The sequence below is a fragment of the Ovis aries genome, chromosome 17 (genome assembly GCF_016772045.2).
Source record: "Ovis aries strain OAR_USU_Benz2616 breed Rambouillet chromosome 17, ARS-UI_Ramb_v3.0, whole genome shotgun sequence".
NCBI lineage: Eukaryota > Metazoa > Chordata > Mammalia > Artiodactyla > Bovidae > Ovis > Ovis aries.
In genome coordinates this window covers 45,060,514-45,088,118 of record NC_056070.1, presented here as the reverse complement: position 1 = coordinate 45,088,118, position 27,605 = coordinate 45,060,514, and the positions used below count along the sequence as shown (strand labels likewise).

At 53.0% G+C, this 27,605-nt stretch overlaps 2 protein-coding genes and 1 pseudogene across 7 annotated transcripts; 2 read left to right on the top strand and 1 right to left on the bottom strand.

Moving 5' to 3' along the window:
• The first annotated feature begins 168 nt into the window (after positions 1–168).
• On the top strand, positions 169–13,542 carry LOC105602840 (tRNA (cytidine(32)/guanosine(34)-2'-O)-methyltransferase-like; annotated as a pseudogene).
• A 1,430-nt stretch (positions 13,543–14,972) lies between these two features.
• On the bottom strand, positions 14,973–21,561 carry DDX51 (DEAD-box helicase 51). 4 transcript variants are annotated; one of them, XM_027956384.2, is made up of 15 exons: positions 21,218–21,561; positions 20,982–21,133; positions 18,977–19,127; positions 18,521–18,666; positions 18,364–18,435; positions 18,165–18,271; positions 17,890–17,998; positions 17,675–17,820; positions 17,342–17,540; positions 17,149–17,264; positions 16,943–17,059; positions 16,644–16,745; positions 16,465–16,528; positions 16,227–16,361; positions 14,973–16,039 (listed from the first exon to the last, which is right to left on the bottom strand). In XM_027956384.2, exons 1-15 carry the CDS (start codon positions 21,519–21,521, stop codon positions 16,013–16,015), a joined length of 1,947 nt encoding a protein of 648 aa, XP_027812185.1. In that variant the 5' UTR covers positions 21,522–21,561; the 3' UTR covers positions 14,973–16,012. The 4 variants fall into 4 exon arrangements, with proteins under 4 accessions (XP_027812185.1, XP_014957047.1, XP_042090407.1 ...); XM_015101561.3 differs by having other exon boundaries at positions 17,675–17,998; XM_042234473.1 differs by lacking the exons at positions 14,973–16,039; positions 16,227–16,361; positions 16,465–16,528 and having other exon boundaries at positions 17,374–17,540; positions 17,675–17,998.
• Positions 21,562–21,586: 25 nt separating this feature from the next.
• NOC4L (nucleolar complex associated 4 homolog) lies at positions 21,587–27,330 on the top strand. Of its 3 annotated transcripts, XM_004017301.6 has the most exons (15): positions 21,587–21,760; positions 22,103–22,223; positions 22,721–22,827; positions 23,074–23,181; positions 23,337–23,486; positions 23,570–23,669; positions 23,749–23,783; positions 24,120–24,170; positions 24,261–24,372; positions 24,609–24,669; positions 25,054–25,164; positions 25,318–25,478; positions 25,565–25,647; positions 25,941–26,054; positions 26,160–27,330. In XM_004017301.6, exons 1-15 carry the CDS (start codon positions 21,644–21,646, stop codon positions 26,277–26,279), a joined length of 1,551 nt encoding a protein of 516 aa, XP_004017350.6. In that variant the 5' UTR covers positions 21,587–21,643; the 3' UTR covers positions 26,280–27,330. The 3 variants fall into 3 exon arrangements, with proteins under 3 accessions (XP_004017350.6, XP_060256716.1, XP_060256715.1); XM_060400733.1 differs by lacking the exon at positions 23,749–23,783 and having other exon boundaries at positions 23,570–23,673; positions 24,083–24,170; XM_060400732.1 differs by lacking the exons at positions 25,941–26,054; positions 26,160–27,330 and adding an exon at positions 25,784–25,934.
• Positions 27,331–27,605: the final 275 nt, after the last annotated feature.

The following is a 27,605-nucleotide window of genomic DNA, read 5'->3' as shown; positions in this document are numbered from 1 at the left end:
CGAGGGCTTGGGCCCTGGGGACCGCGGGAGAACAAGGCCGGGGGAGTGCGCAGGCGCTGACCGAGCACCGGCGCGCAGATCCCGCCCGCATCCCGCCTCTCTTTCCGGTTCCTACACCTTCGCCCCGCCCCGCTCAGCCGACGCTGCGCCTGCGCAGTGGGCTAGGCCAGAGGGCTGGTAAGCTGGAAGGGTTCGGTCACCCTTTCGGCTGACGCAGCTGTTGCCCCGCTGGCGCTCGCCGTCGCGTCGCCGGGCAGCCACGGTGAGTGCAGAAGCTTGTCCGCACCCGGGCGGGGGGCGGAGGGCGGCTCATGGCGGCGCAGCTTTCAGCCCCCGCGCCCGCCCGTGGCCCCACGGTTCCCCCGGCCCACCTCACCCTCACCCTCCGCAGCCCCCCCGGTGACTGCCCTGGTGACTCTCCTCCCGGGGGCCCCCAGCTGGCCCCTGGGGGGCGCTGTCTTCGGTGCTGACGCCTCCGGGTGCTCCGCCGGGCGCGTCAGTCGGAAGAGGCGCTTCCCCACCCCCTCTCTCCGGAGGCCTTCCCCAGGACCCAGCGAGAACTGCGGACACCTTTGGGCAGTTTCAGGGACGGAAGTCTGTCCCCGCAGCTGATAAGGATTCCTTCCTCACGGAAACCTGGTTTAGCTTCGCGTAGCTCGCAGTTCACGTGCAAAAAAGCTCTAGGCTCCCAGGCTGCCAGATTTGGGTTATCGGTTCCCCTGCCTCACGGGGCCGGGGTCTGAGAATGAGACGTGCTGTCTCAGCGTCTGCAGAACTGAGGGCGTGGAGGGTCTCTCAAAACCAGGTTTATTTTCCAGATGCGATGTCGAGTCTTAAAATCTTCCTAGGGGCTTTGTGTATTGTGTAGAGACGGCCAACGCCTACAGATGACTCAGGTATTGCACACACATTTCCCTAACCTTTAGTCAAGCAAATGGACATGTTAGTTTATTTATAAAAGTGTCTACTTAATGTTGACGTCGAGGTAATAGATAAATAGAACTTTCTCCTTTAACAATATGTAGCAGATGAGATTGCAAAGAAAAATAGGTTTAATGAGAACAGTGTGATACAGAGTACTTCTGGATGTGACTCTACTCCTGGGCCTGTTGATACTGATGGTTCATAATAATTAAATATCAATGATCATCATAACAATTTCCTTTATGGATGCCCAAAAGCAGTGCAGTTTTAATATTTGAAAGTTGATGATAATGGAATGTAGGGGTCCTTGGGGAAGTTTGGGGAGGATCATCAGTTGTTGGGTGGTATAAGAATATGGTTTTCAGGAATGACCCTGAGAACTATGGGGCACTACACGTTTTGACTAGGAGAACAAAATGATCTAAAATGATTCTTGGGCCCTCAAAGTTTTGGTGACACCGACCATGTGGAGGAGAGTAGCGAAAGACTGTGCTCGATGCAGGGTTGTGGTGCTGAGGTACTCTAAGAAGAAGGAAAACCCAGCTTTGCTGTTCTGCTGTGTTTGTTTCATCCCAGCTGCCACAGAGATTATATATTTGTGTCTGACTTTTTAAAAGTACTTACTTATTTGTTTACTTCTGTATTTGGATGCATCAGGTCTTGGTTGTGGTATTTCAGGCTTAGTTGTCCCACAGCGTGTGGAATCTTAGTTCCCTGATCAGGAATCCAGCCCATGCCCCCTACATTGGAACGTGGATTCTTAACCACTGGACCACCGGGAAAGTCACCTGGCTTATTTTTGTATTTTGACTTATTTATTTTTGACCACACCACAGCATATGGAATCATACTTCCCTGACCAGGGATTGAACCTGCCCTTCCTGCATTGGAAGTATGGAATCTTAACCAGTGGGCCATTAGGACAGTCCTACAGTTAGTTTTTAAATATTATAAAATATAGTCTCATAAAAATTCAAACAACATAGAAAAATAAGAATTCCTTTCTGTTCTCTGTCCTTCTTAGATCTATTTACGCCACCCAACCCCACTTTTTTTTCCTCACATAATAGATCTCCAACATCTATTCAAGTCAAGAGATAAACAACTTAATTCTTTTTGTGACTAATAATAATCCACAGTGAGCATATACTATATTTATTTCATTATTCCCCATTGATGGGTTTTTCACTTAGAGTCTGGCTTTTATCACTACAGAGTCGTACTAAGGTAAGTATTAAAAAAAAAATTTTTTTTTTAATTTTTTAAATTATGAAAGTATGATAACACATTTACAGGAGACTTGGAAAATACAGAACAAAGTTACATATAGATCCACTATCACAATTATTTTTAAGTAGATAAATAAAGATTTTTAGTTGGATTTGGTTTCAGTATCAAGCTCTCAAAAATAGAATGAAAAAAAATAATTTAAAAAAACCAATACAGTATTGTAAAGTAAAAAAATAAAAAATAATAATAATAGAATGAATAGACAGAAATGTAGGATATAGTAGACCTGAAAAATGCTATGAACCAATTCAACATAATTAAATTTATACAGTTTTCACCTAACAGCAGAATAAAAATTTTATTCAAGTTCCCATAGAGTATAAACCAGGAGACATTGCAACATATTCAGAAACATAAAACAAGGTGCAAAAATTTCATGGTATAAAGCTATTAAATCATACAGTCTTTTCTCTTATCACTGTGGAATTATGTTAGAAATCAGTGTCAAAAGATATTTGAAAATAACCCACGTATTTTCAAGTGCAATGGGACATTTACCAAGAGAGATCTTTGATTTTAGTCATTGAAAGCTGAGGTAAGTATTTTAAAATGTAGGTCGTTCTGCTTTGTTTCTATAGATTCCCATTAGTAGGAACTAAATTAGGATAATAGGTCAAAGATATACATGCATAAAATCGTAATAAGGATCCCGCTGTATAGCACAGAACTCTGTTCAGTGTTATGTGGCAGCCCGGGTGGGAGGGGAGTTAGGGGGAGAACGGATACATGTATATGTGTGACTAAGTCCCTTTGCTGTCCACCTGAAACTATGACAGCATTGTTAATCAACCATGCAGTCGCTCAGTCGAGTCTGACTTTGCAACCCCATGAATCACAGCATGCCAAGCCTCCCTGTCCATCACCAACTCCCGGAGTTCACTCAAAATCATGTCCTTAGAGTTGGTGATCCCATCCAGCCGTCTCATCCTCTGTCGTCCCCTTCTCCTCCTGCCCCCAGTCCCTCCCAGCGTCAGGGTCTTTTCCAATGAGAGTCAACTCTTCGCATGAGGTGGCCAAAGTATTGGAGTTTCAGCTTCAGCATCAGTCCTTCCAATGAACACCCAGGACTGATCTCCTTTAGAATGGACTGGTTGGATCTCCTTGCAGTCCAACGGACTCTCAAGATCTGCAACGCCACAGTTCAAAAGCATCAATTCTTCGGCACTCAGCTTTCTTCACAGTCCAACTCTCACATCCATACATGACCACGGGAAAAACCATAGCCTTGACTAGATGGACATTTGTTGGCAAAGAAATGTCTCTGCTTTCCAATATGCTGTCTAGGTTGGTCATAACTTTCCTTCCAAAGAGTAAGCATCTTTTAATTTCATGGCTGCAGTCACCATCTGCAGTGATTTTGGAGCCCCCCAAAATAAAGTCTGCCACTGTTCCCACTGTTTCCCCATCTATTTCCCATGAAGTAATGGGACCAGATGCCATGATCTTCGTTTTCTGAATGTTGAGCTTTAAGCCAACTTTTTCACTCTCCTCTTTTACTTTCATCAAGAAGCCTTTTAGTTCCTCTTCACTTTCTGCCATAAGGGTGGTGTCATCTGCACATCTGAAGTTATTGATATTTCTCCCAGTAATCTTGATTCCAGCTTGTGCTTTTTCCAGCCCAGCATTTCTTATGACGTACTCTGCATATAAGCTAAATAAGCAGGATGACAATATACAGCCTTGACATACTCCTTTCCGATTTGGAACCAGTCTGTTGTTCCATGACCAATTCTGACTTGCTTCCTGACCTGCATATAGGTTTCTCAAGAGGCAGGTTAGATGGTCTGGTATTCCCATCTCTTTCAGAATTTTCCAGTTTCTTGTGATCAACCATACTCCAGTATAAAATAAAAAGTTTAATAAACGATTGGTTTTAAAAATGAATAAATTGTAAAAATCTTAACAGGTATTGACAGAATTTCTCCCCAGATATAGCAACTTATATTCCTATATGCCATGTGGGGGAGGACCCTTTACTTTACATCATGAAGGTTTGCCAGTTGAGGAAGTGAAAGGGCATCCTGCTGTTGAACTATGTTACTTTTTCTCAGATGCTGTTGCCCGCTGTCATGATCTCTTCTGTAAATGCCCTTCATACTCTTTCCCCATTTCCCCAGTAAGTTGTTTTCTTACTAATTTGTAGGGGCTCTTTTTATGTTAGGGATATTTTCCCTTTGCAGCTATAAATAAAATACTGCATATATTTCCCCCTTGATTATTTTTGTCTTTTTACTTTGTTTAGAACATTTTAACTTTGTTTAGAACATAGGACTTGCCTGTAGCTCAAACAGTAAAGAATCTGCCTGTGATGCACTAGACCAGGGTTCGATCCCTGGGTCAGGAAGTTCCTCTGGAGAAGGGAATGGCAGTCCACTCTGGTATTCTTGCCTGGAGAGTTCCATGGACAGAGAAGCCTGGTATGCTACAGTTCGTGGGGTTGCAAAGAGTTGGACAAGACTGAGTGACTAACCACCTACAGAACATTTTTACATAGTTGTTTTTTCCTTTATCGCATCTCTATTTCTTTTTGTATATAGTTAAGAAACTTCATTTCAACTGTACACTGATAAAAAAACGGGAAAAAGTTTTGGGGAGTTCCCTGGTGGTCCCATGGACGGAGGAGCCTGGTGGGCTGCAGTCCATGGGGTCTCGAAGAGTCGGACACGACTGAGCGACTTCACTTTCCCTTTTCACTTTCATGCATTGGAGAAGGAAATGGCAACCCACTCCAGTGTTCTTGCTTGGAGAATCCCAGGGACAGGGAACCTGGGGGTTGCGGAGTTGCGCAAGGTCGGACACGACTGAAGCTACTTAGCAGCAGCTGGTGGTCCAATAGTTAAGACGCCATGTTCCCACTTGCCGCAACTAAAGATCTCACAGGCAGCAATGAAGATCACTTAATGCTGCAAGTAAGACCAGATGGCAGAAAAATTAAAAAAAATTTTTTTTCTTCAAATTGAGTTTGAGAATTTTTCTGCATAGAAATTCTATACCAGGGATTTCCCTGGAGATTCAGTGGTGGTCCAGTGGCTAAGATTCTGCACTCCCAATGCAGGGCGGCTGGGTTCAGTGTCTGGTTGGGGAACTAGATCCCACATGCCACAAGCAAGAGTTTGCATATTGTAACTAAGACTTGGTACAGCCAAATAAATGGATAAATAAAAATAAATATTTAAAAAACAAAAAAGACTTCTCCTTCTAATGCAGGGGGTGTGGGTTTGATCCCTGGTCAGGGAGCTGAGGTCCCACATGCCATGCATCCAAAAAGCGAAAACAAAACAAGCAATTTTGTAACTTTTTTATTGGTTCACATAAAAATCTTTAAAAGAAATTGTGTATCAGATACTGTGATCTGAAAAACTTACAAATGTTTCCCCTGAATTTATATTTTGTACTGGGATGGAAGAAATGAGATCTGAACATCTTATAAAATATATTTGTCTTCAGTACATGTACTTTATTCAAGCACATTTGGAAATAGGGAATCATCTGTGTCCTGGGCTTTAGTCCCAAGTTGTGAAGGACTGGAGGGGCTGAAGATACCAACTGCATTTTGTCCTATGCGGGAGGTTCCCCTCTCAGCCTCAGTTCCCTCTGTGTCACATGGGATGATGCTGGGCTTGGTCTGGTGGTGTTCTCGTGAATAATCACCACATGAGGGCTGGGAAACCATTAGCACCATGTCTAAGCCCAGAGGACTGACCTCAGAAAATGTTAGCCTCACTGGAGGAACCCTTACCTCCAAGCCTCAGGCCAGCGGACCCCCCCCCCCCCGCCCCCAGAATGTACGTTCATAATAGAAAACCACAGTATGCATAGCACAGAGGCCTCAGGAGTGAGAGACTCATAGCTGAAGGTATGTTAGATGCTAGAATTGCTGGATCTAGAATAAAATGTGGAAAATGTATTTAATATGGTGAAAGAAGCAAAAGGAGGAAATAACAAGCATGGAGAAGAGACAGGGTTATCAGAGACCAAGCAGATGAAAACATGAACCAGATCTAGAAATTAAAACAACTGAAATTTAAAACTTTATGGCTATAATCTCAGTCCCTATCTCATACCATACATAGGGATGGACACAAAATGGATTGGAAATGTAAAACTCAATTCTGAAATACAGGAAAAAAATCTTTGTAGCCTTGGATAAAATTTCTTGGGACTTCCCTGGTGATACAGTAGATAAGAATCTGCCTGCCAGTGCAAGGGACATGGGTTCGATCCTTGATCTTGGGAGCAGCTAAGCCTTTGTGCCACAACTACTGAACCCGGGTGCCCAGAGCCTGTGCTCCACAACAGAAGCCACTGCAATGAGAAGCCTGGGCACCCTAACAAATAGTAGCCCCTACCTGCCCCAACTAGAGAAAGCCCATGTGCAGCAATGAAGACCTGGTGCGGACAAAAATACAAAGTTTTTAATAAGATTTCTTGGATACAACACCAAAAGCACAATCTATAAAAGAAAAAAAAGTAGAAGTTAAAAACATTTGCTATATGAAAAACATTGAGAGAATGAAAAGAGTTACTAGGAGAAAACATTTGCAAAAGACACAACTTATGAAGTACATCAGTTCAGTTCAGTCTCTCAGTCGTGTCCCACTCTTTGCGACCCCATGAATTGCAGCACGCCAGGCCTCCCTGTCCATCACCAACCCCCGGAGTTCACTCAGACACATCCATCAAGTCGGTGATGCCATCCAGCCATCTCATTCTCTGTCGTCCCCTTCTCCTGCCCCCAATCCCTCCCAGCATCAGAGTCTTTTCCAATGAGTCAACTCTTCGCATGAGGTGGCCAAAGTACTGGAGTTTCAGCTTTAGCATCAGTCCTTTCAGAGAACACCCAGGGCTGATCTTGCAGTCCAAGGGACTCTCAAGTGTCTTCTCCAACAGCACAGTTCAAAAGCATCAATTCTTTGGCACTCAGCTTGCTTCACAGTCCCACTCTCACATCCATACATGAAGTACATAGAATATATAAATAATAAAACACCTATTTTCTGTACTCACAACACTTCCAACACCAGATGCATGGGGTTTCCCACACCAAGCAGTTCTCCAGGTCCCCGTGACATTGGCCAGCTGTCCTGGCAGAACTCAGTTGGATGCTGAGAGCCCAAGACTAGCGCAGAGCCCCTCAGACGGGCCCAGTTCAGGTGCCACTTAGACGTTGCAGGTTGTCACCTGGCCTTTTGACCCACCAGCTATAAGTCAGGATTCCACGATCCTCAGGTTGAATCATTTGCTAGAACAGAACTCAGGAAAAGTTTACTTCCTAGGTTACTGGTTTATGATTAAAGGAAGAGATTTCATGGGGCAGAGTGTGGGGAAGGCGTGTGGAGCCCCTGTGCCCTTGCTGGGCTCCAGTCTGCACACCTTCCTGCGTTCACCAGCCAGGAAGCTTCCCTAGACCTGTCCTTTGGGATTCAGTGGAGGTCCCATTACTTGGGCCTGATTATTAACTCATTGTCTAGCCCTTTACTCTGCAGAGGATGGAGAGGGAGGCTGAAGGTTCCAAGCTTCTGACCGTAGTATATAGTATTCCTGGTGACCATCCTCTGGCCAGGAGCCCACCAAGAGTCACCTGGTTAGATCAAAAGACCCTCCTGGCAGCCCTGCCACTCAGGAGATTTCATGGGTTCTAGGAGCTCTGTGTCAGGAGCTGGGGACAGAGACCAGTATATTATATATTTCTTGTCATTTCCCAGTGAAGAACTGTGAAAACTGAGAAATGATTCATTTTTCTTTTCTTTCGTTTTTGGCCATGCCACGTGGTATACAGGGTCCTAGTTTCCTGACCTGACCACGGATTGAACCTGTGCCCCCTGCAGAACAACAGTGAGAGAGTTCACCAGACTGGCCACATAGGCATAAGATACTGAAACTCACGTGGTACATTCAGGTCTGGTCTTGGCTTCGCACGAACCACCGCTTTCCTTGATGATAAGCTTGCCACACTCCACTTGCCCTTAGGCATCTGCGACAGATACTCAGATCAACTGAGAACACAAACTGAAATCCTGTAACTTCTCACTGGTTTGCGCTCCCGCCGAGGCTTGTACTGCTCCTGGACTGGTGACCTGCTTCATTCCTTTTCTCCCAACTGAAAATTTGAGCTTGCTGTTGGCAGGTGCCTGGACACACTGTGAGATGGGCCGGACGTCAGAGGACAAGCAGGATGTCTATAACCGCCTCGCCAAGGAGAATGGCTGGCGTGCCCACAGCGCCTTCAAGCTGCTGCAGCTGGATGAGGAATTCCACCTCTTCCAAGGCGTGATGCGGGCCGTGGACCTGTGCGCGGCCCCCGGCGGCTGGACTCAGGTGCTGAGTCAGAAGATTGGGGGCCAGGGCTCTGGCCACGTGGTGGCTGTGGATCTTCAGGCCATGGCCCCACTGCCAGGTGTGGTGCAGATCCAGGGAGACATCGCCCAGCTGTCCACTGCCAAGGAGATCGTCCAGCACTTTGAGGGCTGCCCCGCGGACCTAGTGGTGTGCGATGGGGCCCCTGATGTGACCGGCCTCCACGACGTCGACGAGTATATGCAGTCCCAGCTCCTCCTAGCTGCTCTGAACATTGCTACACACGTCCTGAAGCCAGGGGGCTGCTTTGTGGCCAAGATCTTCCGAGGCCGGGATGTGACACTGGTCTACAGCCAGCTGCGTGTCTTCTTCTCCAGCGTGATCTGTGCCAAGCCCAGGAGCAGCCGGAATGCCAGCATCGAGGCCTTTGCTGTCTGTAAGGGTTATGACCCTCCTGAGGGCTTCCTGCCAGACCTGACCAAGCCGCTACTGGACCACTCTTACGATCCAGACTTCAATCAATTAGATGGCCCCACTCGCGTCATTGTGCCATTTGTGACCTGTGGGGTCCAGAGCACCTATGATTCAGATTGCAGTTACCCACAGGGCCTAGAAGACGGCTCAGAATAGAGGTAGACTCCACCCACTCAGCCCCTACCCTCTCACCATCATACCAGGAGGCCTGAGCATTGAAGAAGGGGCGGCTGACCAAGATCTGCCCCCAGGACTACCCCATCAGCACAGTGGCCACATTGCCCCCGTCCCTGGCTGCCCCACAGGTCACACCCTGCTGACCTCTGAGGTGGAAGACAGTGAAATGAATTGTTCCCCTTAACACGTTAACTAAACTGACAGTTTGAAAAGGACTTGGAAGCTATTTGCTGTTCAAGGAAAACCATAACTTGAGTAGGTGAACTTGTTTTCAAATACATCATCAGTGAGTCCTGAACATACAGGCTGCAAGTGGGAACCTCCAGCAACCACCACAAACACAGCAAGGACAGAAACATCACAGAACGTACGTCTGCACTGCAGAGGGGATTCTTGAATAGGGTCCTGCCTCTTCTCTAAATCTTTGCAGCTGTGTGTCCTGAATGTGTCCAGAATTTACTCTGAAAGCAGGACTTCTAAACCCTGGTAGAAGTCAGCAGTATCTGTGAAATTGATGGAAGAAAATATTACATCTTTATTTTCACGGATATAGCTGAAATTTTAGCTTTGCTAGGGAACCTGAATGCTGGCAGCAAATCACGGTAGTAAAAGCAATGCCTGCAACTTTCCCACTACTACAGATCAGTTACTTTTTTGTGTTGTGTTACAGTTGTGGGCATCTTAAAATGTTGTTCACGTTGGCCACTACTTTGAATAAGATGTCATAATTAGATGTACTGATTTTTAAAAGTTCATATATTTAAAAAACAGCAGTGAGATACAAGGACACACATGTTAGACTGGCTCAAAAGTGAAGACCTTGGCTCCTGAGGATGTAGGACAGCCCGTTCTCATGCTCTGTTGGTGGGCACTTGAAAGTGTAAAGCCTCTTTGGAAGCAGCTTGTTTTATTTAAACCATCATTTACTCTCTGACCCAGCAACCTTACTTCTCACTGTTCACACAGGAGGGGTGAAAACAGGCATTTACATAATCACCTGTATGCAAACATTTAGAGCAGCTTTGTTCATAATCTCCGCAAACTGGAAGCAACCCAGTCATTCACCTGGCAAACGGAGAAGCAGACTGCGTTCCCTCCAGACAATGACACAGCACTCGGGAAGCGGGACCAGGCTGCTGGTGCTGGGACGGCAGGGGGATCTCAAGTGTACTGTGCAGAAAGGAGGCGGCCAGACACCAGAGGCTGCATTCTGTAGTTGTGCATGCACGCTCAGTCGTGTCTGACTCTTGCGACCCCATGGACTGTAGCCGGCCAGGCTCCTCTGTCCATGGAATTTTCCAGGCGAGAATACTGGATTGGTCCAGACAGCTCAATTCACCATCATCCAAAGAGCAAGCGTGTGCATGCTCAGTCGCTCAAAACCCACTGTGGATCCAGGTGCTAGTATGTCATGTAATGTTTTCATCTCCCAGAATACAGGTGGTTGCTTCGTTGTTGTTTAGTTGCTAATCATGCCTGACTCTTTTGCAACCCCATGGACTGTAGCTCCCCAGGCTCCTCTGTCCATGAGATTTCCAGGCAAGAATACTGAAGGGAAAAAAAAAAAATACTGGATTGGGCTGCCATTTCCTTCTCTAGGGGATCTTCCCGACTCAGGGATCACATCTCCTAGCAGGCAGGTTCTTTACCGGTTGAGCCACCAGGGAAGCCCCTGCATTCTGTATGATTTCATCTATATGACATCCTGGAGATGGCAGAACTATAGAGTCAGACTACAGCTTGGGAGTTTTAGGGGTGAGATGGCGGTGGGGGGAAAGGAAGGGCCATTGGAGATTTGGGGGTGATGCAAATGTCCTGTTCATAGCCTTTCTCAACACTCACTATACCATGCATCAAAAAATTTGGGGATTTCCCTGGCGGTCCAGTACCAGATCCCTGGTGGCTCAGTAGGTAAAGAGTCTACCTGCAATGCAGGAGATTCCGGTTCGGTCCTTGAATTGAGGAAGAGCCCCTGGAGAAGGAAGTGGCAACACACTCCAGGATTCTTGCCTGGAGAATTCCATGGGCAGAGGAGTCTGACAGGCTACAGTCCATGGGGTTGCAAAGAGTAGAACGTGACTGACACTTTCACTGAAGGTCCAGTGGTTAGGGCTCCAAGCTTTCACTGCCAAAGTCCTGGTTGGAGAGCTAAAATCCCACAAACTGCCCAGAAGAGAAAGGTGGGGGTAGTGATTTTTTACTGGATGCAGATTCCACTGCAGATTTTTGAAACCTTCATGGGAGAGTAAACAGTCCATTAGAAAATTAGTGACTGAGAGGAGTGTGGAGAAAATCTGGCTAACTTCTCAGATAAGTCTGGAAACCAGAAAGTTCTTTCTGGTGTTGGGATAAACAGAGGCTCCAAGGAGTGCCTCCCTGATGGCTTCAGGGGAGTGGCCTCTGCAGCCTTCACACCCCTCATCTGTCCCTCTGCCTGCTGTGCCCACAGTTGCCTGTGTGGGCACAGGTCTGAGGACAGATGCTCTCTAGTGGGCTGGGTGCGGGGCTGCAGCTGCTTCTAGCCAGGTGGTGGCTTCTGCTTTGTCTCCACCTGCAGGACTCGTCCTTCCAGCTGGGAGGGCACTGGTCTGGATGCAGTTTTTGGCCACAGACCCGAGAGCTCAGAAAGGGAGCAAAGGATTGAGGAACGTTTCAACAACAAAGCTCTTTCTCATCCCATCCGTTTATTTTTGGGAATGAGATTTTTTTCGGTGTTTTGATCTGTAAATTGGAAAACAATAGAGTTGACATTGAATCCTGTGGATATAGGAACTAATTGAAGAATAGAATAGCCCCCTCCATCTGTTAGATTTCACTTTTTATATTTAGTAATTATTTACTATAATCATAGTACACTTGTCATACCAATAATAATTGTACCAGTTTATCAATCCAGAAGATTATTTTTGAATATTTAAGAGTCTTGTGGTCAGTTTTTGAGTACATTTCTATTGCAGAGACACAGGATCTGGGGTCTATAAAATAATTCCCCCAAAAATGTTAGGATTAGATCTGGGAGGGAATGGGATGGGAATAGGGATTCACAGAGGGGAGCATGAGCTGGACCCTTGGTTATTTAAGAGTTGTGTGGTCACACGTAGTTTTATAGGGTGATGACAAGTGTCCGGTTATAGGTGGAGTATTGGGTGATACCTGACAACCCCCTTTTTTGCCTTTTCATGCCTGACTCTGTCATGATGCTCTGAGTGGAGATGCGGGTTCACACACAGGTGTTCAGAGCTGCGGCCGTAGTCTCGCTATCCTCCTTTGTCTCTTATATCAGACGGTGGCAATGTGTTGGGGGAGAGGAAACTGGCAGGCCAGGGTACCCCCTTCACACACCTGCCAGAGAAAGCTCCCAGAAGCACCTGTGGGCACATTCTAGACTGTTCTTTAGCAGGAGGGAGCCTTTGCTGCCCCAGGGTATGGTACCTCCCCCAGCTCCAGCTCAGAGACAGCACCTGGGTCTTTGCTGGATGACAGGACCTGCTGTTGCCTTCCCTCCCCCAACCTGGCAGAGCTGCCTTGCTCCCCATCCTTACTCTGCACCCCTAGGTGGGCGAGGGCAGCAGAGCGGTTGCACTGAGGCCATGCTGTCTCCTGGCCTGACCCAGGGGTCACGTAGGAGGGCAGACCAGCCTGCCCAGGGATGTCGTGACCAGCGCAGCTGCTGGACTGGGGGGTCCCCGCCATGCCCCCTGCTCTGGGGGCCGCCTAAAACATGATCGGTTCCTGAACCTCGGGGGATGCAGCTCTGGGCTCTCAGGTCCCCCCTAGATCCTTTGTGAGCTCAGTGCCCGCCAGCCCACCCTGCTGCTCAGTGGGCCCAAGCCCACTGCTGCTTGGCCACGTTCCCACCCTCTTCCATTCTTTCCTTTTTTTCCCAGTTTTATTGAGATGTAGTTGACCGACAGCACTGTGCACAGCATAATGCTCTGGCACATACCATAGAATGATTATCACACCAAGTTTAGTGAATGTTCATCTCATGTAGATAGAACATTAAATAGAAAAGAAAATTTCCTTATGGTGAGAATTTAGGATTTACTCCTTTTAAAATAATGTATCTATTTGACCATGCCAGGTGTTAGTTACAGCACAAAGGATCTTTGATTTTCACTGCAGCATGTGGGATTTAGTTAGAACACGCAGGATCACTTACTTATAGCATGTGGGATCTAGTTCCCCAACCAGGGATGGAATCCAGGTCCCCTGCATTGAGTGTGTGGAGTCTTAGCCCCTGGCACACCAGGGAAGCCCATGATCCACTCTCAACAACTTTCATACGTATCATATGTAGCCCACAGCGTGTTAGTTACACTTGTCATGTACATTACATTCTGGTACTTATTTACCTAATAAATGGAAGCCTGTACCTTTTGACCATCTCCAGTCCCTGCTTCTGGTAATGACAGATCTGTCTTTTTCTATGAGTTTGTTTAATTGGTTTACTACAATGTTAATCCCTCCTGCTTCACTCTTTCCTGAAGTCGTTTTTTATTTCAGATAAAATGCCTAGCAGGTCACTGTTGAAACCCAGCACCAAAAAGTGACCTGTACCTCCAGCCCTCCTGAAAACACTGTTCCCTCCCATCTCCCAGACACCTAGGGCCCTGGGGGCCCAGCAGGTGCAGGGGCTGCTGCAGGTCGACTCTATCTTCAGGTTCAGAGCGAAGTCTAAGGCAAGCCATGTCCAGTTTCCTTGTGGTCACTTGGCTACTTCCTTGGAAGTGAGGATGCCAGCAGGTCTGGACTCAGACCCCCTCCCCACTCTCCCCCTGCTGAGGGGTACAGTTACATGAAGCCCTTGGCCCCTGGTTGAAGCCTCCTGGCCTCCCGCCCTCTCTGCTGACCTGGCCGAGAGCCTCCACTCGTATCCCTGCAGATGTACCCTCCCCACCACTTACACCCCTCCCCAGAACTCGTGGACAGGCTTGGGGCCACTGTGCATACCCTGGGCCCTGCTGGACAGTGGGGGGTGGGGCTAGCCTGGCCACCCCACAATACTCAGTAAACATGACACTGCAGTTTTGTGTCCTCTTGCATGTGTTACAAAACTTTCAGGCTCAGCTGTTGTCTTTAGTTACCTTCTTCTGATGCAAGCATGTCTGGATGTAAAGAAAAGGGCAAGCTGAGGGGCAAGCCGGGATTTCCAGTAATCCTATCACCACGGGGCACTGCACCCACCCCAGCCACTGCCCTTGCCTACCCCTCCCCAGCCCGTATTCCTTTTATTCCAGTGCACGCACACCGTGTTCTCATCCATTCAGCGGGTGATGAACACCTGGGATGTTTCTACTCCCTGGCTGTTAGGAGGAACACTGTGTCCTGCATGAACACACGTTCATTCTCTGGGGCATGTGCCCAGGTGTGGGGCTGGGGTCACACCCACCAACAGTGCCAGTGTGTGGGGCCGTCCGCACGTCAGTGTCACACCTGTGCTGTCCCGGCTCACTGCTGCGGGGGTGGCCTGTGTCTGGTACGCACCTCCTGGGTCATCAGTGACACCAAGCACCTTCTGATTGCTTGTTGGCCAAACCGCCAGGAGGGGAGCCTCCGCCATGCTGGGCAGGGGTGGGGGGTGGGGTGGCACAGGAGCTCAAACACAGCTGGCCCTTGTCTGGATTTTCTTAAGAGAAATGTTTCTCCATTTGCTATCTGCCCTTAGGACAATTTCTAGACTCTAAGCAGCTGTTTTTGTGATCTTGTCAGTAGTTTTGTTAGGGAGAGGGTCTATGGCATTCCCCGTTCCACCTCCTGGAAGCTGATTCCAGTCAACCTTACCTTCTCTGAGCAAAAGCTAGACCCAGTCAGCAGGGGCTGTTTATTTATCAGAAACAAGACTCTAGTAATTTTGGGCACTGTTTTTCAATAAACTGGATGCATCCAACGTGAGGTTTCCTGACAAGTGACTCAGAGGCTTCTGTTTCACCACCGGCTACACCTGTGCCTCCCCTCACCCCTGCCACTCGCGCAGACTGGTTCCAGCTCCTCAGGAAGGTGTGAGCCAAGCCATCTGTAATCATGTCCCTCCAACACAGACCACAGCCGGACAGCAGGCCCCTGTGCTCCCAGGGACTTTTTGCAGAAAGCAGCGCAGCTCCAGGTAGTGGCCACTGCCTCCCTGATTCGGTGACAGCGAGCAGTCGGGACGCCAGGACTCGTGGGCTGGGTTGTTACTCTGCCAAAACAAGTGACGCGTGTCCAGGCAGAGATGAGAAGCCACAGTTCGTCCCTGGTTTAACACTTTATTTAACGTCTGCACGTAAGTCTTGGAAATGAGGCTTGCTCACACCCAGCGGTTAGTGCTCCGAAGCCATTTTCTGGATGTTCATCTCACACACTCTGAATAATCATGAAGTAAAGCATTGGTGACCACATAGCGTGTCCTCTGGTCTCTGCAATGCCTCTCAGGGAATGGCTACCAAGTGGCCAGTGCTTTGCCCCAACAGTGAGGAACCCAGGGCCACCTCTCCCACTCAGGGTGGTGGCTCACGTCCTTAGAAGAACTGAATTCCTGAAGGCACTTCAAGGCTGACCCCCAACTTACAGCCAAACGAAGGCAGACACCACCCCGTCAGTTCTGGGAGAGTGTGAACAGCTTCATTGGAGCCTTGTTTCCAGGAAGACCACCTACAGGAAGCTGACCTGACCTTGTGCCCCCTTGCCAGTCTTGGGCCTGGGCCAAGCCTCGTGTGTGTCCTGGGCCTGGTCTAAGGCAGCAGAGTACTTGCGGACCAAGACTCTTGCAAGTGAGGAATCCCTGTCTCCTGCTCATGCGTCTGGCAGCCACTGCTCAGGATCTTTCCAGAAAGGAGGCAGCCCTCACTGATGAGTCCCCAGTCCTGGCCTAGGCTGCCTTCTGCTTCCGCTCCTCCTGCAGGAGGGGAGACAGGGTTGGCCCATACCACCTTCCCTCACTCCCTGTGCCAGCCCTGCCCCTCCAAACCCAAGACGCCCTGGGCCTGCTCAGAAAGTGAGCCCAGCCGTGGGCCTCCCCGCCCCGTCTCCACCCACCACCTCGGGTTTCCATGAAAGACGAGCCCCCGCAGTCGGCCCCTTACCTTGACGGCCTTCTCCAGCACGGACAAGGCCTCCTCGTACCGCGGAACCAGTGGCTGCAGGAGCTCGCTGGGGGTGTCATGCCGCTCCATCCCGGGCACCCCACCTTCCTCGAGCATGTGGAGGAACCTCCTCTCCTGGAGGGAAGAACACGAGGGAATGAGGTTCCTCCCTGCCCCACCCTGCGCCGCCCCGGGCAGAACCTGGCCCTGGCCTCCTGCGGAGACCACACAGACTGACCTGCACTTTAAGGAGCAGTGTGAAGGCCTGCCCGGATTTTCCTGCACGGGCAGTTCTTCCAACCCTGAAAGCAAGCACAGCTACTGCAGAGCGCTGGCCCCCAACCCCTTAGGGATCTGAGGGAAATGTGGTTCCTCCCCAGGCCCTCCCTGCCCCCAGACCCAGGGTCAGGCCTGCACCTGTGCACGTAGGTCCGCAGATACTGGGGGGCATCGTAGTTGACCACCAGCTGCACGCCCTGCACGTCGATGCCACGGGCCGTGGCGTCAGTGCTAATGAGACTGCCGGGATACAATGGGCTGTGGGTCCTGTCCGAGGCCAGGAGCAGTGACACACCCCCCCTCCCAGTCTGCATGGGACACTCCCATGAAGTCCAGAGGCGCATTTCCTGCACAAGGAGACCTTCAGGAACCCAGCTGACCCCTGAGTGAGCACCCCTCCCCAGAGCAGGACCCAGCCTTCCTCGCCAGGTACTCACAGCTGGATCTTTCCCTGCTCAAACTGCTTCAAGATGCTCTTCCTCTGGCCAGGCCCATAGCGGGAGGAGAACTCGGCCACGGTTACACCCCCGAAAGCCTGGACCAGCAGGAACAGCCTGGGAGGGAGAAGCCAGAGCCCAGTGGGCTAGGGCCAGAATGACCTCTGCCTCTGCTCCTGTCCCTGCCCTGGGCAGTGAGGCCTCACCTGTGTGAGTTCTCGCGGGAGTTGGTAAAACAGAGGACCCGTGAGAAGTTCATTTCCAAAATCAGATGCAGGATGACCAATGGCTTGAAGCGGAGACTGCAGGGCACGTAGTGATGCTGTATGGGACAGCATGGCGTTGGCCAGGCCCGGGTGCCTAGATGCACCCCCTCCCCACCCCCAGTACCCTGCTCACCGTGAGCCCTACGGGGAAGGTGTACTTCCCACCTGAGTCCCCATCCACATCAATGCCAGGGTTGCTGGGGGCCCTGTACGCTGACCCCGTTGAGAAGAGCCGGGGCTGGTAAAGGCCGAGCTGCTGCAGCTTTTCAGGGTTCTGGGTCAGGGTGGCTGAGAAGAGTAGCTTCTGCAGGGGCATCTGGGGACAGCACATGCTGAAAGGGAATGGGGTACTGGAAAAACAGCCACAGCCCAACCAGCAGCCCCTCCAGCCAGCGCGGACAGCTCGAGGGACCAGCTCAGGGCAGCCCCACTGGGCTGGGAGCAGAGCAACCTCAGGGCTGGGTACCTGGCAGCAGTCACCACCCGGGGCTGCGTTCTCTGGAGCAGAGCACAGGGATCCTTGGGGCCCTCACTGGGAAAGGCAGCAGCCACCACCCGTGGCAGCCAGGACTGGTGCATGCTGTCGATCATGCGGTCAGCCTCATCAATGATCTGCAGGAGACAGGAAGCTAAGGTCAGCTTCAGCTCTCGGCCCAGGCCTCCCTCCAGGCGGTGACCTACCAGGAAGCGGAGGTGCTGGAGGCTGAATCCTGGGGTCTGGTCGACGTGGTCCACCAGGCGGCCAGGGGTGGCCACCATGATGTCGGCCAGGCAGCGGAAGCCGTCTGCTCTGTGGAGCAGAGGGTGGCTCAGCAAGGTCCCCTGGCACTGACCCCTCCTATGCGGGGACCCTGTGGATGTTAGTCGCTCCCATTCCCCTGGGGCCAGATGGCTCCAGCTCAGCTGCACAAAGTGAGCCTGCCTCCCCGAGGTGCCCACAGCCCAGCAGGACCTACGTCTTCTGCACGAGGCTCTCCTGCTCCTTAGCCAGCGACTTCTGCCCGGTGATCAGGGCCACTCGAAGAGGAGTGGCATCCGTGTAGACATTGAACACTTTGCTCACCTGGAGAGGAGTGGCGATCACCAGTGTGATCTGAGGCCTCCCTGCAGCAACAAAGACCCTGGATCTGACCTCCAGGAATGGGGTCCACGTACCTGCTGGGCCAGCTCCTTGGTTGGCAGCACAACCAGGGCACGAACCTGGCACACGGCTCGATGTAGCAGGGCCTGCAGAGGAGGACGACCGCCCATGTCAGCAGGGTCGCTTCCTGCCTGCATGCCCGACCGGAGGGTGAGGGGTCCTTGCGCTCACCTGCACCACAGGGATGACGAAGGCCAGGGTCTTCCCACTGCCCGTTGGGGCAGAAACACAGAGGTCGCTAGGCCGGTAGCCGCCTCTGCTGACCAGAAACCCATTGGCTGTGCTCTCTAGGAGAGCAGGAATCACTGCAGCCTGCACTGGACAGGGAAGGGCGAGAGGCAGGTCATGTCTGTGCAGGGACACCCAGGATTAGCACAGGCTCTGAGGCCAGAAATAGCGTCTCCCCCATCCGTGACCTCTAGGCTGGGCTCTGCCTCAGGGTCGGCACCAGGGCCTCCAAGAGTGTCAAAGAGGCTAAAGGTGCTAAGACCAACTCCACACCCGACACTGGACGTGTACAGGGGCTGCCTGTGTTGGCAGCTGCTGAGTGAGGCCTGCATGGCTCTGAGCATGCTCTAGAAGGAAACCCACCCCCATCCCCAGTCCACCTGCCCAGGGCTGGGGCACCTGGAAAGTAGGATGAGATGCCCTGTGCCCGCAGCTTCTTCTGCAGGTCTGGGTGAACTGCAGGGATGTCTTCAATAGGCACCAAGCCTTCAGTTACATTCTTTCCAACGCAGCTTGGCTGAGCCAACCACACTGGCAGGAAAGGCTGGACCTATCACAAAGGACAGAAGAGAAAGACCGGGTAAATTCTCCAGAACCAGCTGGGCAAGGCCTGGGAAGCCAAGAACTCAAAACACTCAGGCTAAAAAGGCTATAGAAACAGGCAAGGCTTCAAACTTCTCCCAGCTCTTTTTCTTCTGCACGGCTTATGGGATCTGAGTTGTTGTTCAGGGATTGACCCCTCAGGGATCGAATCCAGGTCCTTGGCAGTGAAAGTGTGGAATCCTAATCACTGGACCATCGGGGAGTCCCCAGCTTTTCCCAGCTTTTCCTTGACCCCTACAATTCACTCTCCATGTGACATTTAAAGGAACTGAGAAATACAATCCAAAATGTGCCACTCCTGAGCCAAACAAACCACCCAAGGACTTACCTTCACACCTACGATAACATCCATGCTCTAAAAATATCTGTGCTCTGAGCCACAGCTCCAGGGCCCCGTGACCTGGCAGTTTCTTGCCCCCCAAGTATACAATCCCCTCCATGCTTTTTATACACTAAGCTCATTACTACCTCAGGGCCTTTGCTCCAATCCGGCCTTCTGCCTGGTACACACTTCCCTGCCCCTCTTCCCCCATCTTAACTAGGCTGATTTCTGTCTTTGAGAAAGACAGATCCCAACTCAATGTGGATCTCCCAATAAGAACCTACTCTACAGCACAGGAAACTCTATTCCATACTCTCTAATAAGCTATATGGGAATAGAATCTAAAAGAGAATGGATATAAAATGCTTGCTCCTTGGAAGAAAAGCTATGACAAACCTAGACAGCACATTAAAAAGCAGAAACATTACTTTGCCAACAAAGGTCCATATAGTCAAGGGTATTGTTTTTCCAGTAGTCATGTATGGATGTGAGAGTTGGACCATAAAGAAGGCTGAGCGCCAAAAAACTGATGCTTTTGAACTGTGGTGTTGGAGAAGATTCCTGAGAATCCCTTGGACTGCAAGGAGATACAACCAGTCCATCCTAAAGGAAATCAGTCCTGAATACTCATTGGAAGGACTGATGCTAAAGCTGAAACTCCAATACTCTGGCCACCTGATGCAAAGTGCTGACTCATTAAAAAAGACCCTGATGCTGGGAAAGATTGAAGGCAGGATTGAAGGCAGGACAAGACGGTTGGATGGCATCACCGACTTAATGGACATGAGTTTGAGCAAGCTCTGGGAGATGGTGAAGGACAGGGAAGCCTGGCGTGTTGCACTCCATGGGGTGGCAAAGAGTCAGACACAACTGAGCAACTGAACAACAAATATATAACTGACTCACTTTGCTATATAGCAGCAATTAACAAAACGCTGTAAATCAACAATACTCTGATAAAACTAAAAGAAAAAAAAAGTGGATCTCTTCACATGGACTCTGCCAAGCCTCTCTTATTTTTCCTAGTGACTGTCACCATCCAAACACGCTTTAGCTCCAGTATTTGTTCACTGAAATCTCTTTGTGCTAAGATAAAGCTGCAACTCCCAGTAGAATCTCCTGTTTGTTTGGAAAGCAAGTGAGCACAGTAGAACCTCCTTAAAGGTGCACCAAGGAAGTGAAGCTGTTTAGAGATCTCTGTGACAGCAGCACAGAAACCAAGTCGATCTTATAGGTTATGAAAAAAGACACGTTTTACAATTGAAGGTAGAAACGCTGAGCTTGCACAGAACTCAAACGATTAGTAGCCACCGCAGACAAAACAGCTGAGGCGTAGTAGTCAGCCTACTCAATAATGCACTCACTGAACACAAACCTGACACCCACCAGGTGCAGGCACCGTCCTCCAAGCTGTTCCACGAACAAGAGCCGCGTTAACGACAGTCACCCCAGCTCTGCAGCCTCCTCCGGGCCTCTCACCTTTGGCACCTTGCTTCTCCCGAAGCCCCCGAGCACCAGGGAGTGGGTTAGGGGTCTAGAGGCCTCTTCGAGGGGCGGTCCGCCCCGGCCCTCCGGCGATCCTGCGGCTTCGGCGCCCACGCTGCTCTCCGCCGGCGTCTCCTCACCGCTCTCTGCGCGGCAGAAGCGGAGCCGGACGGCTGTCAGCACCACGCGGCCCCGAGTTCAGGACCCCGCCCCGCCCCGCGAGGCCCCACCTGCGCCCTCGTCCTCGTCCTCGTCGTCCGTCTTCTGCCGCTTGTTGGGGGGCGCGGGCGTACTCCCCGGTTCCCTGCCGCCCTCGCGCCTCCGATTTCTGCGAGGTCGCCGCCGCCGTTTCCCCGCCGCCGGCGCGCTCTGCGCGGCCTCCTCGGGCGCTTGCTGCGGCGGCTGCTTCTGCAGCTGTCGCTCTCGGGCCCGGCACTGCAGCCGCTCCAGCAGGGCGCGAGCCCGACCGTCTGCCTCGGCCTCCGCCCCGGCCGCCTCGGGGCCAGCGTACCGCGCGACATGGAAGAGCGCCATGCCGGCCAGCCCGCGCCTCTCCAGCTCGGCGCGCAGCGATGACGGCAGGGGCGGGGCGTGACGTCAGCGGCGCGCCAGGCGGCGGAGCGACGGGTCTGGTCTGTCCCGCGTGGGGTGGCGGCATGGAGGGGGACGCCGGCCCCGGGGACGCGCGGCGGGCCTTGGGCCACCTGGTGGAGGCGGTGCTAGCCAGCCGCGGCGAGGCCAACGCCGTGTTCGACATCCTGGCCGTTCTGCAGGTGGGGGCACGTGTGGTGTGGCGGGGGTTGCGGCCGGGTCCGCGGGTTAGAGACCAGAATGGGGGTCTCCTCGGGCTCGGACGAAGTGGGACTTGGTCTCGGATGGGGGCAGATAATTGTGAGGTGGAGTCCAGGGCTATACTGGAAGTTTTCTCCAGCCTCGCAGGGCTCTAGGTTGGAGGGTCCCGGGGCGGGGCGGGGGGAGCTTTGGCAGAGGTGGGATGGGAGAGTCACGCCGGGATCAGGGGTGGAGGGGGATGGGGTTGAGGTACTGGTCGAGAAAGGGATCAGGGGCCACAGTTCCTGACGGGGTACCCTGCGAACACCGGCGTCTCCCCACAGTCTGAGGACCAGGAGGAGATCCAGGAAGCCGTGCATGCATGCAGCCGACTTTTCGGGGCCCTGCTGGCCCGAGGAGAACTGTTTGTGGGCCAACTGCCCTCTGAGGAGATGGTCCTGACAGGTGAGTGTCCACGAGGGCCTAGTCTTGACAGGGTTGGAGAGGGACTTCACTGACATGGAATGAGCCCCCCCAACCCCACCCTAAACTCCATCAAGGGCCATGCAGTTGGGTGGGATCGGGATTATATTTGGGGAAAGGGATGGGGTTCAAAGTAATACAGACTTTGAGGCCGAGTTTAAGTAAAGGATGGATGGGGTGTGACTGTGTCTCGTGCCTCTTGTGTGATTTGACCTTCTGGAGCGTTGGCTGTTAGTACCACGAAGATTTAGGTTTATGTGGCTGGTCCTTGGGTTGTCTGGGTCTTGGGGTGAGGAGAGAGGGCCTAGCCCAAGTAGGGCCTGCCCTGCCTGCCTGTGGGAACGTGCTGGTCTCACCCCAGGTCTGGAGCCACAGTGACTCGTTTCCACTCGTTCCCTGGTTGCCCAGAGTAGAAGGCAGGGGGAGGTTGGGGCTGGCACCAGTCAGGGTGTGGGCTGACCACCCAGTCCTGCCTACAGGGTCCCGGGGGGCCAATCGCAAATACAAGATGTGGATGCGGCACCGGTACCACAGCTGCTGCAACCGCCTGGGGGAGCTGTTGGCTCACCCCTCCTTTCAGGTCAAGGTGAGCTGGGGTGATTGGCTTTGCCTCTTACCTGCACGGCTCCTGCCCCACCTTCTCTGCACAGCAGGGGCCCTCTCTCGGTAAGGATGTTCTCTCTTTCTGTGGCTGGTTTCGAGGGTGTGGGTTCATTCTGTCTCCTGACTCTGCCCGGAGTGTGGTTTTGCCGGCATGCAGGTCTAAGCGCCAGTCTGCAGGGGGTAACGTGGTGGATATGCAGCGTGGTCCCTTTGCCACCCCTCCTCCTAGGAGCTGGCCCTCAGCACGCTTATGAAGTTTGTGCAGCTGGAGGGTGAGCACCCGCTGGAGAAGCCTAAGTGGGAAGGCAACTATCTGTTCCCCCACCAGCTCTTCATGGTAAGTCTCGGGGTCTCCCCCGGCCATCTGTGGGTTGTGGGGTTGAGGGGACTCTCGCAGCTCCCCTAGACTCTGCTCTGTGAGCTCCATGCCTGGGCTGCCTGTCTCGGGGGTGGGAGAGATGCTCAGTACCCTGCCCCACTCTCCCCATGCAGTTGGTGGTGGGAGGCCTGCTGTCTCCAGAGGAGGACCGCTCCCTGCTCCTCTCCCAGTTCCGGGAGTATCTGGAACACGATGACATCCGCTACCATACAATGCAGGCCGCCTCTGACACCGTGGCCCGGGTCACTGATGGGCGCCCTGGGGTGAGCCACCTGGGTCCCTGGGAGCAGGGAGGGAGGAGGCAGTGGGCATGCAGCATCCAGGTGCTCACCCTGGCCTCTGGCAGGTGCCCCTCACTTTCTGGAACAATGCCTTCATGCTGCTGTCCTCTGTGAGCCTGCCCCGCCAGGAGGGCACCCTCTCCAGCTTCTATGTGAAGCACACAGGTGAGTGTTGGGGGTGGGACGGCGGGCAGGAGGGGCATGGCCGGGTCTCACGTCTGGTGACCCCTTGCGTTCCTTGCAGAGCTGTCAGACAAGTGGAAGGTCATTCATCTGAAGGTGAGACTCCCGGGACAGATGGGTGGTTGGCCTTCCTGGGAACCACCTGATCCTGGGCCAGCACCTTCTTCCTAGCCTTGACAGTGGGGTCACAGGAGGACCCGAGGGAGAGAGGATGCCCACAGGCATGGTTCCCGGAGGTCAGAGGCAGCCTGCCCGGACCTCTTGGGTACTGAGTGTTATTGCCAGGGTGGGCTATGAACACTGACCCTGTGGTCCTGAGGGAGGTTTTCTCTCGCCGCGACCCCTTAAGTCCTGTCCTGTTATCAGAGGCAGGAGGAGGGTGGGGTGGCATTGAGAACATGGGGGACCTCGCCCCCTGCCGCTTCCCTGCAGGAGCACAGGAAGGCCTTCCAGCAGATGTGGCTCCGCTTTCTCAAGCACCAGGTAGGACGAGGGGGAGGGACCCAGGGCAGGGCTCCAGTGTGGGGCTCTCGGGATGGGGAAGCCGGCACCCTGACCTGCTGCTTCCCACAGCTGCCTCTCCGCGTCTGCAAGAAGGTGCTGGTGATCATGCACGACTCCATCCTGCCCCACCTGGCGCAGCCAAGCCTCATGATCGACTTCCTCACCCGCGCCTATGACATCGGTGAGCAGGAGATGCCCGGCGGGCCCAGAGTGGGACTGGGCATGGGGTGGTGCTTTGCGTTCCTGGATGCTGGCATCCAGCAGGGTTGAGAGCAGGGGCCCAGCTGGTCAGCAGTATTTGTGCTGGAGGTTTTTTCCTACCTCCCATCTGGCAGATGGCCTCTGGCTTTGCTGGAATCTCATTCCCCGAGTTGGGGTGCTATTAGGTTGGGGCTTCACAGCTGTGTCTGTCTGCAGGTGGAGCCATCAGCCTGCTGGCCTTGAATGGACTTTTCATCTTGATTCATAAACACAACCTGTGAGTGTCTGCCTGGGGGTTTGTGGGCCTTTTAGCTCTGCTAAAAGGCCCTTGACCTGAGCTGGCATTTTTTTTAAACTTATTTGTCTCTTTCTGGCTGTGCTGGCTCTCCATTGCCACGTGGACTTTTCTCTCGTTGAGGCGAGCATTCTCTAGTTGCGATGACTTCTCTTGTTGCGGAGCAATAGTCGTGGTACACAGGCTTAGTTGCCTCATAGCATGCAAGATCTTCCTGAACCAGGGGTCAAACCCTAGTCTCCTGCATTGGCAAGTGGATTTTTTTTAACCACTGAGCCAGCAGGGAGGCCCGCAGGTCGGGGTTCCGATCTATTCTCTCTGTGGCTTCTCCCCGCACGTGCCCCCCTCACTTACCTCACCCCCTAGAGAGTACCCTGACTTCTACCGGAAGCTGTATGGCCTTCTTGATCCGTCCGTCTTCCACGTGAAGTACCGGGCCCGCTTCTTCCACTTGGCCGACCTCTTCCTATCATCCTCGTGAGTACAGGGGTGGAGATGGGACTAGGGGACACCTGGCCTAGCTCAGTGCGACAGGGGCCACCTGGGCCCCACCGAGTCCTGCAGGGTAGGAAGGGGAGCTAGGGGCTGGTGCAGGGGGCAGCAGGGTCTCACACCCACTTCCCTGCCCAGGCACCTGCCTGCCTACCTGGTGGCTGCCTTCGCCAAGCGCCTGGCCCGCCTGGCCCTGACAGCACCCCCCGAGGCCCTGCTCATGGTCCTGCCCTTTATCTGCAACCTGCTGCGCAGACACCCAGCCTGCCGGGTCCTCATACATCGGCCCCGGGGCCCTGGTGAGTGCGGCTGGAGGTGGAGGAGGCCGGGCCGCGAGGCCAGTACGTGGGGGTGAGTGGAGATCAGCCCTGGATCTTGTTCCTAGAGCTGGACGCCGACCCCTATGACCCCGCAGAGGAGGACCCAGCCCAGAGCCGAGCCCTGGAGAGCTCCCTGTGGGAGCTGCAGGTGAGGGCACCCTGGCTGCCCAGATCACACCCTGAGCTTCCTGGAGCCATCCTCCCCAGGGCGCTCCCCCTGCCTACCCGCCCAGCTCCGCCTGTGTGTCTCTGCCCAGCTCCTTCCTCTGGCCTTTGTCCTCCAGGATCCCATCTTGCCCCATCACTTCGGGTTCCCAAGAGAGTCTCTGTCTCTGTCTGGAGTTTCCACTCTGTCCCCCTCCCCCAGCTGCTGAAGTGCTGGGAGGTCCACTGCTCAGTGCTGCCCGAGGAGGGCTGGTGAAATCCCACGTGTCCCTCCAGGCCCTCCAGCAGCATTACCACCCCGAGGTGTCCAAGGCCGCCAGCGCCATCAACCAGGCGCTGTCCGTGCCCGAGGTCAGCATCGCCCCGCTGCTGGAGGTCACCGCCTTCGAGGTAAGGGCATGGGGCGGGGCTGCAGTGGAGAGGGTAGAGGGGGGCAGGGGGATGGGGTGGCTGTGGCTGCACAGTGCAGACTGACTGTCCGTCCTTTCCTTGCAGATCTTTGAGCGGGACCTGAAGAAGAAGGGGCCTGGGTCGGTGCCGCTGGAGTTCATCCCAGCACGGGGCCTGCTGGGCCGGCGGGAGGACCTCTGTGCCCAGCACTTCACGCTGAGCTGACCCTATGCATCCTGCTCGCCACCACCCCCCATAAGTGGTTTCATAAGAGAGCTCTTCGGGTGGGCTGATGGGTGGGGGTCTAGGGAAGCCCACCCCCTCTTCCTTAGCCTGTGGGGCTGGGATCAGTGCTGGCAGCATGCCTTCACAATTGCAGTGTGTTGCTAGCCTCGCTGAAACATGCTACCCAGGGACCCTCCATTCTCTGCAGCCTGGTGGGGACACAGGCGGGGGTTTAAGGGGGAGGGGGTACAGGAACAGTCCCTGCCCCCAGGGCTGCAATTACAATCATGCTGGTTCATCCCTCCAGCCCCTCCATGCCCTGATCAGAGCAGGTGCCTTGGCCACAGGCCAGCAGCTGCTTGTGTTTCCAGGATGGTTGTTTTTTTTTTTTTTAATCTCCTGTTTTACCGTGGGTGCTTGGTTCTGCATCTACAGCAGTGACCCCATTTCTTTAAGAAACTGGTTTATTCAAGCACACAACTGGTGCTAGCTTACATTTGGCAGGGACTGAGCAAGCCAGGGGCGGGGCAGGGGGCCCAGCAGGGAGAGACGCTCGCTGCCCCCAGCAGCCACCTGTCCCCACCGTGTTCTGGGCATACCCCTCCCCACCTCCGCCTGCACTCCTGTTCAGAGGAGCAGGGCGGAAGCTCACAGCAGACACCCTGGGAGTCACAGCAGGGAATAGTTCAGCCAGTTTGGTCTCCAGGGACCCTCACTGCTGGCCCAGGGTCCTAGTGTGTGCTCAGCACCCCATTGGGAGCAGCACACGGCATGGCCCCACTGTCCTGAGAGAACCAGGGACACTCCTCCTCGACCTGGAGATCGCCTTGTCCCTGGGGCGCAGGGCCTGCCTCGGGGGGCCCTCATGCACGTTCCTGGTGCGTGGTTTCCAGGGTCCCGGACAGCCTGGCGCCGGGAGTGCTCGGTGAGCGAGAGGCTGCCATGGCCTCATCAGGGACACCAGGGGGCAGTGCTGGACGGGCCCGAGTCCTCTCGCTTTTCTTGAAAAATAGCAGTATGTAAAAATTTTAAATAAATTATGCAATGTGAACACGTTTTCTTGGTCTTACGTGGGTTCAGCCTCCTGTGCTCCCCGCAGTTCCTCACTTGGGGACGCCCGCCCACAGCCACTCTGACCCCTAGGCAGCTTCACTTTGCGATGGTTGAGGGGGCTGAGAGTGCCCTTCCCAGGGGCCATGCCATTGGCTAAGTGGCTGTAGGTGAGCAGTAAGTGGGTGGTGAGAACTGAGCAGGGTTGGAGAGGGGATTTGGGGATATCCTGCTGGGGTCTTTTTTCTTTCCCTGTTTCTGTACTCCTAGAATGAC